Source organism: Pleurodeles waltl, chromosome 7, assembly GCF_031143425.1.
Source record: "Pleurodeles waltl isolate 20211129_DDA chromosome 7, aPleWal1.hap1.20221129, whole genome shotgun sequence".
Classification (NCBI taxonomy): domain Eukaryota; kingdom Metazoa; phylum Chordata; class Amphibia; order Caudata; family Salamandridae; genus Pleurodeles; species Pleurodeles waltl.
Window position 1 is genome coordinate 1,475,183,688 of NC_090446.1, and position 12,255 is coordinate 1,475,195,942.

A 12,255-nucleotide genomic window follows, 5' to 3' on the forward strand; every position below is an offset into this window, starting at 1 on the left:
AAAATATTGAAAATGAGTAGGAAAAATGGGCATTTGTGACAACATTTTCATTTGTAACTTCTCATCACAATGGCCGATTTACAAAAGCTACACACGGTTACATCTGCTTGACCCTTCTGGTTGTGGGGACATCCAAAATGGGCAGAAGATATGGAGTTTAGAAGCAGGGGATATTTGCACATCCGTGGATTTGTGGATATCTATACTGTGAGAAAGTAGCCTCTTTCTAGCCTTGTTACCCCCACTTTTGGCCTGTTTGTGGGTATATGTCAGGGTGTTTTCACTGTCTCACTGGGAGCCTGCTAGCCAGGGCCCAGTGCTCATAGTGAAAACCCTATGTTTTCAGTATGTTATGTGTCACTGGGACCCTGCTAGCCAGGACCCCAGTGCTCATAAGTTTGTGGCCTATATGTATGTGTTCCCTGTGTGATGCCTAACTGTCTCACTGAGGCTCTGCTAACCAGAACCTCAGTGGTTATGCTCTCTCTTTACAAATTGTCACTAACAGGCTAGTGACCAATTTCACCAATTCACATTGGCATACTGGAACACCCTTATAATTCCCTAGTATATGGTACTGAGGTATCCAGGGTATTGGGGTTCCAGGAGATCCCTATGGGCTGCAGCATTTCTTTTGCCACCCATAGGGAGATCTGACAATTCTTACACAGGCCTGCCACTGCAGCCTGAGTGAAATAACGTCCACGTTATTTCACAGCTATTTACCACTGCACTTAAGTAACTTATAAGTCACCTAAATGTCTAACCTTCACCTGGTGAAGGTTGGGTGCAAAGTTACTTAGTGTGTGGGCACCCTGGCACTAGCCAAGGTGCCCCCACATCGCTCAGGGCAAATTCCCCGGACTTTGTGAGTGCGGGGACACCATTACACGTGTGCACTATACATAGGTCACTACCTATGTATAGCGTTGCATTGGTAACTCCGAACATGGCCATGTAACATGTCTAAGATCATGGAATTGTCACCCCAATGCCATCCTGGCATTGGGGAGACAATTCCATGATCCCCCGGGTCTCTAGCACAGACCCGGGTACTGCCAACCCCTCAGACAGGTTTCTGCCCTCCTGGGGTCCAGCCAGGCTTGGCCCAGGAAGGCAGAACAAAGGACTTCTTCGGAGAGAGGGACCCTCTCCCTTTGGAAAAAGGTGTCAGGGCTGGGGAGGAGTAGCCTCCCCTAGCCTCTGGAAATTCTTTGATGGGCACAGATGGTGCCCATCTCTGCATAAGCCAGTCTACACCGGTTCAGGGATCCCCCAGCCCGGCTCTGGCGCAAAACTGGACAGGGGAGGTGCCCAGAGCTCCTCCAGTGTGCTCCAGACCTCTGCCATCTTGGAAACAGAGGTGCTGCTGGCACACTGGACTGCTCTGAGTGGCCAGTGCCAGCAGGTGACGTCCGACTCCTTCTGATAGGCTCTTACCTGTGTTGCTAGCCTATCCTCCTTTTCTGGCTATTTAGGGTCTCTGCTTTGGGGAATTCTTTAGATAACGAATGCAAGAGCTCATCAGAGTTCCTCTGCATCTCTCTGCCAAAGGATCGACTGCTGACTGCTCAGGACGCCTGCAAAACTGCAACAAAGTAGCAAAGATGACTACTGCAACCTTGTATCGCTGATCCTGCCACCTTCTCAACTGTTTTCCTTGTGGTGCATGCTCTGGGGGTAGCCTGCCTCCTCTCTGCACTAGGAGCGCTGAAGAAATCTCCCGTGGGTCGACGGAATCTTTCCCCCTGCAACCGCAGGCAACAAAAGAGTGCATCGCCGGTCCTCTGGGTCCCCTCTCAGCACAAGCGTGATCCCTGGAACTCAGCAACTCTGTCCAAGTGACTCCCACAATCCAGTGACTCTTCAGTCCAAGTTTGGTGGAGGTAAGTCCTTGCCTCCCCACGCTAGACTGCATTGCTGGGTACCGTGTGATTTGCAGCTACTCCGGCTCCTGTGCACTCTTACAGGATTTCCTTTGTGCACAGCCAAGCCTGGGTCCCCGACACTCTCACCTGCAGTGCACAACCTCCTGAGTTGTCCTCCGGCGTCGTGGGATCTTCTTTTGTGACTTCGGGTGAGCTCCGGTTCACTCCTCTTCGAAGTGCCTGTTCCGGTACTTCTGCGGGTGCTGCCTGCTTCTGTGAGTGCTCCCTATCTTGCTGGGCGCCCCCTCTGTCTCCTCACGCAAGTGGCGACATCCTGGTCCCTCCTGGGCCACAGCAGCATCCAAAAACCCTAACTGCGACCCTTGCAGCTAGCAAGGCTTGTTTGCGGTCTTTCTGCGTGGGAACACATCTGCAAGCTTCTTCACGACGTGGGACATCCATCCTCCAAAGGGGAAGTTTCTAGCCCTCTTCGTTCTTGCAGAATCCACAGCTTCTACCATCTGGTGGCAGCATCTTTGCACCCTCAGCTGGCATTTCCTGGGCATCTGCCCAATCTCGACTTTGTTGCGACTCTTGGACTTGGTCCCCTTGTTCCACAGGTACTCTCGTCCGGAAATCCACTTTGGTTGCATTGCTGGTGTTCTTTCTTGCAGAATTCCCCTATCACGACTTCTGTGCTCTCTGGGGAACATAGGTGTATTTTACACCTATTTTTCAGGGTCTTGGGGTGGGCTATTTTTCTAACCCTCACTGTTTTCTTAGTCCCAGCGACCCTCTACAAGCTCACATAGGTTTGGGGTCCATACGTTATTCGCATTCCACTTTTGGAGTATATGGTTTGTGTTGCCCCTGTACCTATGTGCTCCTATTGCAATACATTGTAATTTTACACTGCTTGCATTACTTCCTTTTGCTATTACTGCATATTTTTGGTTTTGTGTACATATATCTTGTGTATATTTGGCATCCTCATACTCAGGGTACTCACTGAGATACTTTTGGCATATTGTCATAAAAATAAAGTACCTTTATTTTTAGTATATCTGTGTATTGTGTTTTCTTATGATATTGTGCATATGACACCAGTGGTATAGTAGGAACTTTGCATGTCTCCTAGTTCAGCCTAAGCTGCTCTGCTATAGCTACCTTCTATCAGCCTAAGCTGCTAGAAACACCTCTTCTACACTAAGGGATAACTGGACCTGGTACAGAGTGTAAGTACCCCTTGGTACCCACTACAAGCCAGGCCAGCCTCCTACATATACTAGCATGTGACTTACAGGTATTTATAAAAATTACTTCTTTATTAGACATGGTGTTACATTTGGAAAGTGAAAATGCAGAGAAACTTGTTCTACTATTGTGTTTCCATAAGTCTCCCAATAAAAAGGATACCTCACTTGTGTGGGTAGGCATAGTCCCTGAGACTGGAAACGGCATGGATACATAAAATTTTTCTGCACAAAACTGTCCGTTTGCAAAGTAGGTAGCTAGGGTTTTTGGGCCCTACTTCAGTCGGTACCTAGGGAAACCTAGCAAACCTGTACATTTTTTAAACCTAGACACTCAGGGAAATCCTGGATGTGATGGATTGTGTGGCTCTCGTGAGGATGTTATACCCAGAATCCCCTGCAAACCTCAAAGTTTGACAAAAGAAGCACATTTTTCTCACAATTCTGAGATGGAAAGTGCTGAAATCTGCACAGAGCCACAATTGTTCTTCAACACATTATTCTCCAAAGTCTGTGATGAAAATGGTACCTCACTTGTGTGGGTAGGCCTAGTGCCCGTGTCACAAATCATCACAAATTGCTACATGTATACACCAAATCTTTCTACACAAGTGACTGTTTTTTGCAAAGTGGATAGCTATAGTTTTTGGGCCCTACCTCAGCCAGGACCTAGGGAAACATAGCAAACGTGTACATTTTTGAAAACTAGAGACCTAGGGAAATTCAGTAAGGAGTGACTCATCTTTCATGGACCCAATGAGTTTTTTTTTTTTTTTTTTTTTACCCATAATGCCGTGCAAACCAAAAACATCGCTTGAAATCACACATTTTCATACATTTCTGTGATGGAAACTTCTGGGATATTCAGTAGTCCACAAAATTCCTACCACCAAGCATTGCCCCACTTGTGCCCATAAAAGTGCTGTTGCCGCAACAAGAACAGAGCAAACAAAGGTGGGGGGGGGGGGGGCAGAAAGACCGTTTTCCTTTGGGGGGTGGGAGGGTGTTTATGGCCATACCCATGCTGGACTGTCCGCCCGCCCCACGCCCCGCAAATTAAATAAGAAGAAAAAAGTAATCCCTGGTGTCTAGTGGGGGTTGAGGGGGCGGGTAGAAAATGGCAAAAAAAATGCATCCATAATGGGCAGCGACCCTTGCCCAAGGGGCCGCTCCCCAACAAATATATATGGTTTATATCTCTGGTGCCAAAATGCTTTTGCCTGCTCCAAAAAAAATCCCTGTTGTCTAGTTCGGGTGGGGGGGCTAGCTTAACGGGTCCCTGCTTGGGGATTCATTGGGAAAGTTACCATTACAAAAGGGATAACCCTCCCATGTACTTTGGTGTCCCACAAGCACCAAAGCAATGTAAGTGAAATGAGCCGATCGTCATTGCAGTGAAGGAAAGAAAATGCCTCCGGTGGCTGGAGAACGTCATCTCCAGCTCTGGAGGTGAAAAAAAGAAACAGGCATTGGCAAAACCACTAGGTCTCGTTTTTGCGAAAGTTTAAAGCTATTGGCGTTGTAAATGACAATGTCTTTTACCCATGTATTGTCGAGTGGATGTATGTGGTGTGGAGTGTACTTATGTGGGTTGAATTTGGACTGTTAGCTGTTGAATTGTGTGGCGTGGAATTGTTTGTAGTGGGTTTATGTAGAGGAATTATGTGATATGGTGTGCAATGTGTGGAATTATGTGGTTAGTAATTGTGTACTGAAATTGTGTGGAGTGGGATTGTCATGCATTTATTTATGTGGAATCGTATTGGGTGTTGTGGTGTGCTGTAGAATTTTAGGGCATAATGTGGAATTTTGTGGATTGGATGTATGTGGTGGGTTGTGTAATTGTGTTTTGTTGAATTATGTAGTTTGGTGTCGAATTATGTGGAATGGAAATGAGTTGAGTGAGTGGAATTATGCTGAATGGAATTATGTGGTGTGCAGTGTGTTTTATGTGGTTTGTTACTATGTGACAGAGTGGGTTTATGTGGTATTGAAAAAACATGAATGTGACCATGTGTCCATGTAACTGGTGCTCTTCTAAGTATCAACGAATGCCACCTTTGTGAAGCCCCTGAAAGCTTTTCCCTTCTTTTAAAGTACTCTTGCTGGGCTTCTTGGCCATCTTGATAGCTGCCTAAGTTTGACCTAAACCGATAAGTTGCCATCTTAGTCAAATGACTTAACTGTGTCTCACTTGCTGTTATCAAAAAGCACCATGAAGTACTATATTTCAGTTAATGTTTCTCCATTTATATCAACATTACCCTTATGACAGATACACGTTGCTAATGACTTGTCTCTGTTTACTCATGGAAAAGGGCATAACAGACTCCTGCAGCCTATGAGGCGCAAGGGGCACCCACTCTTCAGGGGACCCCTATTCAGTTTAAAGTCTGTGGATTTCTGTAGTAGATGGAAGTCTAGGGATGCCCACATTTTGGTGGGAGGAAGGCATCATTTTGCATTATGACTCAGGCCATGACATCAGCATCACGACCAGGAAGGCTCACAAATGTGTGAAAGTTCATTTTTAGAAACTTTCACTATTAATATATACAGTGGCGTAGCATGGCTGTTATGGGCCTTGATGCCAACAAGAAAACTCACCCCACACCCAGTATGGTATTAAAAGTCAGTCAAATTTGGTGTTAAGTGGGGGAGCCTCAAACCCCTGGCGGCCAGTGCAACTTCACTTACTGAATAGCAATCACTCCTGGTGAAATGATCGAATGCATTATTCTTAAATACGTCAACATCGTAATCAAACACACATTTTTAATCTAAGAAGGCTTTCAGATTATTTGCACTGTGCTTGCGTAATTAACACAAATATTCGGAGAGCTTATCTCCTGGTTAGCTCTTAGGACCAAATATGCCCCATATATCCCTATTGGTGTGTTGCCTGGCGCACCACCAGCAGAGACGTTATTCCTGTTTAAGCAATAGGAAATGCAACAGAAATACAAATCTTCTGTACGTCCCTACCCCCGTGAAGGTCAAACTAGTTGGGGGCCTGTGCGCAGCTCTACCCTCAGAACTGCAGCTGCAACGCCTCTTCCTTCTACTGCCCCCAGTCGGGCTGGGACTCCGGGGTTGCTGCACTCGCACCATGCAGGGTATTACTAAAGCCCCTCTGTCCGTGGTCATTTAAAGGAAGAGGACACTGCTGAAGTCATAACAATAAAGGAAGGACATGTTTAGGAATGCAAAGACATGTCCAATGTATACTTGGCAAAGTGAAGGTACAGCACAGCTGGCTTTATTTAAAATCTCTTGGGACATGGGAGGCAGCCCCACATGATTTAGCTCCTGCTGTGGAGGGGACTCGATGTGACTTATAAGACAGTGTACGTGTTTCAAAGCCCCACTCTCTAGGGCTCAACCTCTTCTCCCCATACAAGTTCACAAGGTCCACGTTATGCTAGAGTTGTCATGTCTGAACATGGAAGGACAGTTTTTTTTTTGTTTTGTTTTTTTTCCCCCATGTACTTAGGAGAACATTTATAAAATGCCTGGTGACCACTTGTGTGGTATTAAAGCACAGGAAGTTCATCAACTTTCAGTGTCGATATGAGGGAAAGGTGACTAGTGAGCTTAAAAAAAATGTCATGGCTATATTTCCCAACGATCTGCCAGCAAGGGTGTTGTGATGTAGAAACTAGTGGTGAAACTGCAAGGGTACCATGTTTGTTATTTTTCTGCACAAATAATAATCATTCTGTATTTAGACTGATTATCTAAATAAGTTAAAAAAAAAAAAAAAAAAAAAAAAAAAAAAAAGACATCTCCTAAGACTGTTTTCGGTTGTCCAAGCCCAGAAATATAACTATGTTGGCCTCCTGACACCACTCGGGGGTCACAAACTACAATTTACAGTGATGTGTAGACACAGAGCAGCAATAGAGACATGTTAACTGGTGAGCGAATATAACAGCTCACAAGCCTCGTAAAAGAACACAGCCTGGGTCTTCCGTGCCGCCCCGCAAACATTCTTTCAGCCCCAATCACCTTTCACTGACAGTACTCACCTGCCCCACTGCACTCACACCTTCAGATTGGAGACGAACACCTCCAGTCCTGCAGCTGACATGCGGCGGGTAAGGCTGACTAGTTGCAAATGGAGGATGTCGGAGGACTTAAACATAGAAACCTTCCTAACTTCCCTAGCTGAGTGGTTGATGAAGCAGCCATATTGAAGAGGGTGCGCTACTTTTGCAGAACCTAATTATTTACAATTCAAAATGCTAATTAAAAACAACAACCAAAAGGTAGCAAGTAGGAGAAAAAAATACTCTTAATGTGTGTATGGCAATGATATGACGTGAGAGTGGCAGAAAGTATCAAGGTGCTTGATATAAAGCATTGGACATGAAGTCACTACAGCGCTGTTGTGGCAAAAGAAACGACAAACTGAATCTCACTACAGAAATGGAAAAGTAGTCCCTAAACAGATTCCACAATGAGACAAGTGGAAGGGTACAAGTACTCTGGCACTGCTCTGAGGAAGTGAAGAACTGACACAAAAGGAGCGACAAAGGGGGAAGAACTGACCACTAGCAAGCAAGGATTTAAAAAGGAGACTGAAATAGACAAAAAGCAGTGGGTGGGGCTGACACCTACAAAGAAGTATATACTGAAGTATATACAAGAGGTCTCAAATGCTCGACCTGAAATTGAAATTCTTCTGCTGTTTACAGCAGGGGAATTTTGTGCTCATGTGATGAAGATGGAATGGTTCGGTCCTCTGCACACGGCCACTAGTGCTTATGACGGGACTGTTTCGTCATGAGCACCGAAGGGTTTAAATCAAAAACTGATATTATATAACCAAAGGGATGGCGAATGACGAGAGCACAGAGAGCCCTCTACCCTGTCAGTTCCAGAAATCATTAACATATGTATGTGTGTGTGTTCACTAGTGCTTTTCTTCCTACCTTGATATGGGTCTGTGTCCAGTATTAGTAAAAAAAAAAAAATATATATATATATTTTTTTTTTCCCCCCCAACAGAAACTGTATTCTATGTTGATCATCTGGTTATGCGTGGAAACTGTTTCTAGAACAGGCTTGTCCAGAGGGGGTAGCTCTGATGGCTTTGCAAATTCTTCTACAAAAAGTCTGAGTTTCAGCTTTCAGAGTATTTGGTTATATTGTTTGTACGATGAATAAAGCTGTACTGAGGACTTAGAAGTGGACGAGGGAGTTGATACCTAGTATTAGGACACGTATGTCAACGCACCACAGTACTCATCTTTGTTTACCTAACTTGTCATTTTCTATACTTGCTGCCCACACTGCCTAGCTCGAATTTCATAGAAACCTATGAATGCAAAGTTAACTTACAGTTTATTTTTTATTTTTCAGCCACGAAAAAGGACAAGACGCAGAGGAGGGAATAGAGCTTCAAGAAGGTGCGAATTATACATTTTGCAGTTTTCTGTACTGAAACCTGGAGCAGCGGTTCTTAACCTCTGGTCCGTGAACCCCTGGGGCTCTGCAACACCTACCTAGGGTGTCTGCTACTGCTTGGAAAAAAACAAAAACATTATATTTACAGATTAATAAAATGCATAAAACTAAACTAGTAAAGTGTAACTTTAAAACGTTCTGTAAATGTGAAGAAAATTGGAGACTAATAATTAAGTTTGTACCCTCAGGTTAATTCGTGGGAGCAGTACATGTACACCATCCAGAAAATAATATGGACAGTGGGTGGCCTCAGAACAACTCCAACCTTCCCACTAAAATTTAGATTTCTTTTTTCTTACATTTGTGAATTAAATAAAATATTTCATTATTTTTGTATGTTTGGTTGCTTGTGTCAGTATTTTTTGTGTAATGTTTTGCGGTTCTAATTGTCAAAATTGCTTAGGCTGGAGTCCTTGGTTTCAGGGACTCCAGCCTAAGGAATTTAGGAATCCCACCCAGATTCCAGTAATTAACTGGGGGTCAACAGAACTCAAAAGGATAAGAACCACTGAACAAGAGCAAGCATCAAGCACGCAGGTAGCGTTTTGTTACCTTAAATATACTACATGTCCTTAAAAATGTGCACATGATAGAAAATTATATCCTAAACCTTGTCCTTTGCACTGGGATATTGAGAATCACCCGGTCTGTGTAGCCCGGTAACTAAATAGTACTGTGGTGCTAGTAGAACCAAAGGGTACAGTAGAAATGAGAACTAACCCCAGTCAGTCATGTTGGTCACCTGGCCCCTGTGGCTATTGCATTAATTTTGATTAGAAGGTAAAAGCTAGATCCTTTTCCAAAAGAGTGCCCTCTCTGGCACGCTTATTTGTTCAGTGCACAATGCAGTGAGTGGCACATACACGTTGCGAAAACATAAGAACACAGTCGCCCACTCTTGCTACTGAGGACTCAGAAGTTGCTTAGGTTTCTTGTCCTAAATGTACTACAATCTTTCTTTCCATAGTCTTCTCCTTTTTTGTTTCCTTCCTTTCTTCTGCCTTTAGAAGGTGAAACAGACCAGCGATGTCATTGGTTAACTTCTTGCTTACAATACCTTGCCAGAGATGACCCGTTCCTAGGTCTCATGCAGAGGAGTTTTCATTTGGCAGGCAAATAACCCTCCACCTTTGCTACACATTGCTTAAAGCTTTTAGAGTTCGGAAAGATGGGCTATACAGATGGCTAGAGGTGAAACCTGCGTGGGAAAGTTTGACTTGGACTCAAAGAAGTGGCTGTTTTAAAAACTGTTCAGCAAAAATATCCTCGCTAGTTAAAATTTATAAAGAAAACAGTAAGTGACACTTTCCTTAACAGTCCTTTTAGGTTTTTAGGATAGATCGCACCTTGTGAGTTATTTAACACATTTAAACTTATTGGACCCTTTTCGTTAAGCTTTCGCTGCATACAAGTGGAGTTACCGCTTTTGATAGCTTTTTCATTTAACTTGATGCGATGTTTAAAAGGGAAACAAATTGTTGCTGGCAATTTAATATAGCACACTGTGTGATCAAACTGGGTAGAATCTGGACTGCCTTGTGGAACTAACTCCAGTTGTCGGTAGATCGGTACAGGTTGTCGGTGCTGAATGTTTTGACTACCACCATTGCCAACATAATAGCTGATCTCAATCTTGTGTTGGAAGATCTCTTTTCATTGTTTAATATCTGGTGTTTTAAAGTAAAAAGTGCTGTTGTGACTGTATTTCTGATCACTTCTTTGCCGTTTTGGGTGTATGCAAGCTGTTTGTCTAATTGATTGTGAAAGATGGTTGATATCCCGAAGGAAACCTAGTGTATACAAGTACGGCATATGCCATCACCTGGTGTCTGAAGTAGCTTGTGGAGATAAGGACGTTCCAGGGACACAGTAGTTCTGGTCTGTGGAGAAACATTGTCGCTTATAATAAATGCCCCCCCCCCCCCCCCAACTGATTACAAATAAAAACGATATTTTATAAGTACTTAAAAAAAAAAAAGAAAATGGCTAGAAAAGCATTTTTCCTTTTGTGTCGAAAATACCAGGACCACCCTTACAAGCTTCTAGCTGTCCTAATGCTAGTTCTCCATCATATGTATTTTCTCTAAAATCATGAAAGCCCCTCCTGCCCTCCAGTAGATATGGGTCATGATTTAAAATTTTGGCACTATAAACATTTTCTTAATGTGAGATTCAAATAAAAAAACGATTGCCCAACTCGTTGCATGCATGATGAGATAGAGCAACTCTCCGTGCTCTTTCCAGGGTAAGGTCAGTTAATTTTCTTCGCACAATCCAAGTCCGGACCGGAAACTAGCATTATAATCATTCTTCATTTTTATTATACAGCAGCCATAAAACAAAACTATCTTTCCCAAGAAGCCATGAGGGAGAACAAAAAACATCATAACCAATCGACACGCAGCTCATAGCTCACTGTTTATGCTCCCTCTTTTTCTTCACTGCTCGGCCATGAGTTAAACGCTCTTTCTTGCCTCCTCGGGTTTTAGTGGCTTTAATGTTTATTAGGCTTATGTTACTGGTAGCTGAATTGTTATTGTAATTTGCTTTGTGCTCCTGTTTCTTTTTAACCCTTTTTAGGTCGAGCGTAGCGTTAGACTTGTTGTATACTTTTAAAGTATACTTATACTGTGAGTTACAGTGATTTCATTTGTTGGTTCCACTGTCATTCAAAAAGCCTTGCTTGCTAGTAGTCAGTTCTGCCTCTTTGTCCTGCCTTTTTTTCTTCGGGACCAGCACAAACTACTGTCAAATTATGCTATGTCCTGTTTATCTCTTCTGAAGGGGACTTTTTCTTTCACTATTGGCTTGTTTGTCTTACACTATAGCTGTATAGTCAGCCCCTCCTCCCTACCAGCTCCCTCTGTAAACACGCTGCTGCCCATTGTCCCCTTACACCGCAGCCCCCATTGTAATTCATATCCCGTCTCTTCTGCATCTCACTTAAAATGTACTCGCTGCTCTTAATACAGCGAAACACTTCGTTACCATTTCACTCACTTAAGAGGTGAAAGGGATATTCCTAGCAAACAACAAGTATCAGAAGAACACGCCGAAGCCAAAGTGAATCGAGCACTCAAATCATCGCCACATTTCTTGAGACAGACTATTGTATGACTCGGGGACGGCACTGTCGATTTTGCATTAGTCAGGCGAGAGCACTTTGCATTTTCACATGTCTTTCCTTGATGCCAGGCTCACGCCTAAGACCCGGAAACAGCAGTCTGGAGACGAGCCACAGAGGGCGTCGGCCGTGACTCTCAGGCTCTGGGCCCTGCACACTCTACTTGCGTGCCCATGAGGGCCTGCTGTAGAGGCCTCGGCTGCCATGCCTCTTAGCGCTGAAAGTCATGTCTCGTTGAGCGTCTGCGTGCCGGCGCAGCGGGGGACGAGCCAGCGCGGTTTTAATACTAACAAGCAATGATGGAGGTGCCTAAAAATTAATAACACTAGCATCCTACTACTATACATATACGACTAGGGTGGAAAATATTAAATTCACAACAAACGTAGCCCTCTCATTCATTCTTAAAATATATTGGCATCCTGAACCCTCCAAGTGTTTTTGATGACATATGAAAAGGCAAATAAATGCATACCGGTATTTTTAATGTTGGCACACTTTTCTGAGGTGCAGGTAAGTTAACAAAACTGCTAAATCTGCT

The 12,255-nt window shown here is 43.9% G+C and overlaps 1 protein-coding gene across 2 annotated transcripts in view; it reads left to right on the top strand.

Annotated features, from left to right (window-relative positions):
- USF2 (upstream transcription factor 2, c-fos interacting) overlaps positions 1–12,255 on the top strand; it is a 166,894-nt gene that overhangs the window by 44,722 nt on the left and 109,917 nt on the right. For both annotated transcript variants that reach the window (XM_069201187.1, XM_069201188.1), the window contains exon 2: positions 8,486–8,532. In XM_069201187.1, coding sequence (XP_069057288.1) covers positions 8,486–8,532 — 47 coding nt within the window. The remainder of the gene's footprint in view (positions 1–8,485; positions 8,533–12,255) is intronic.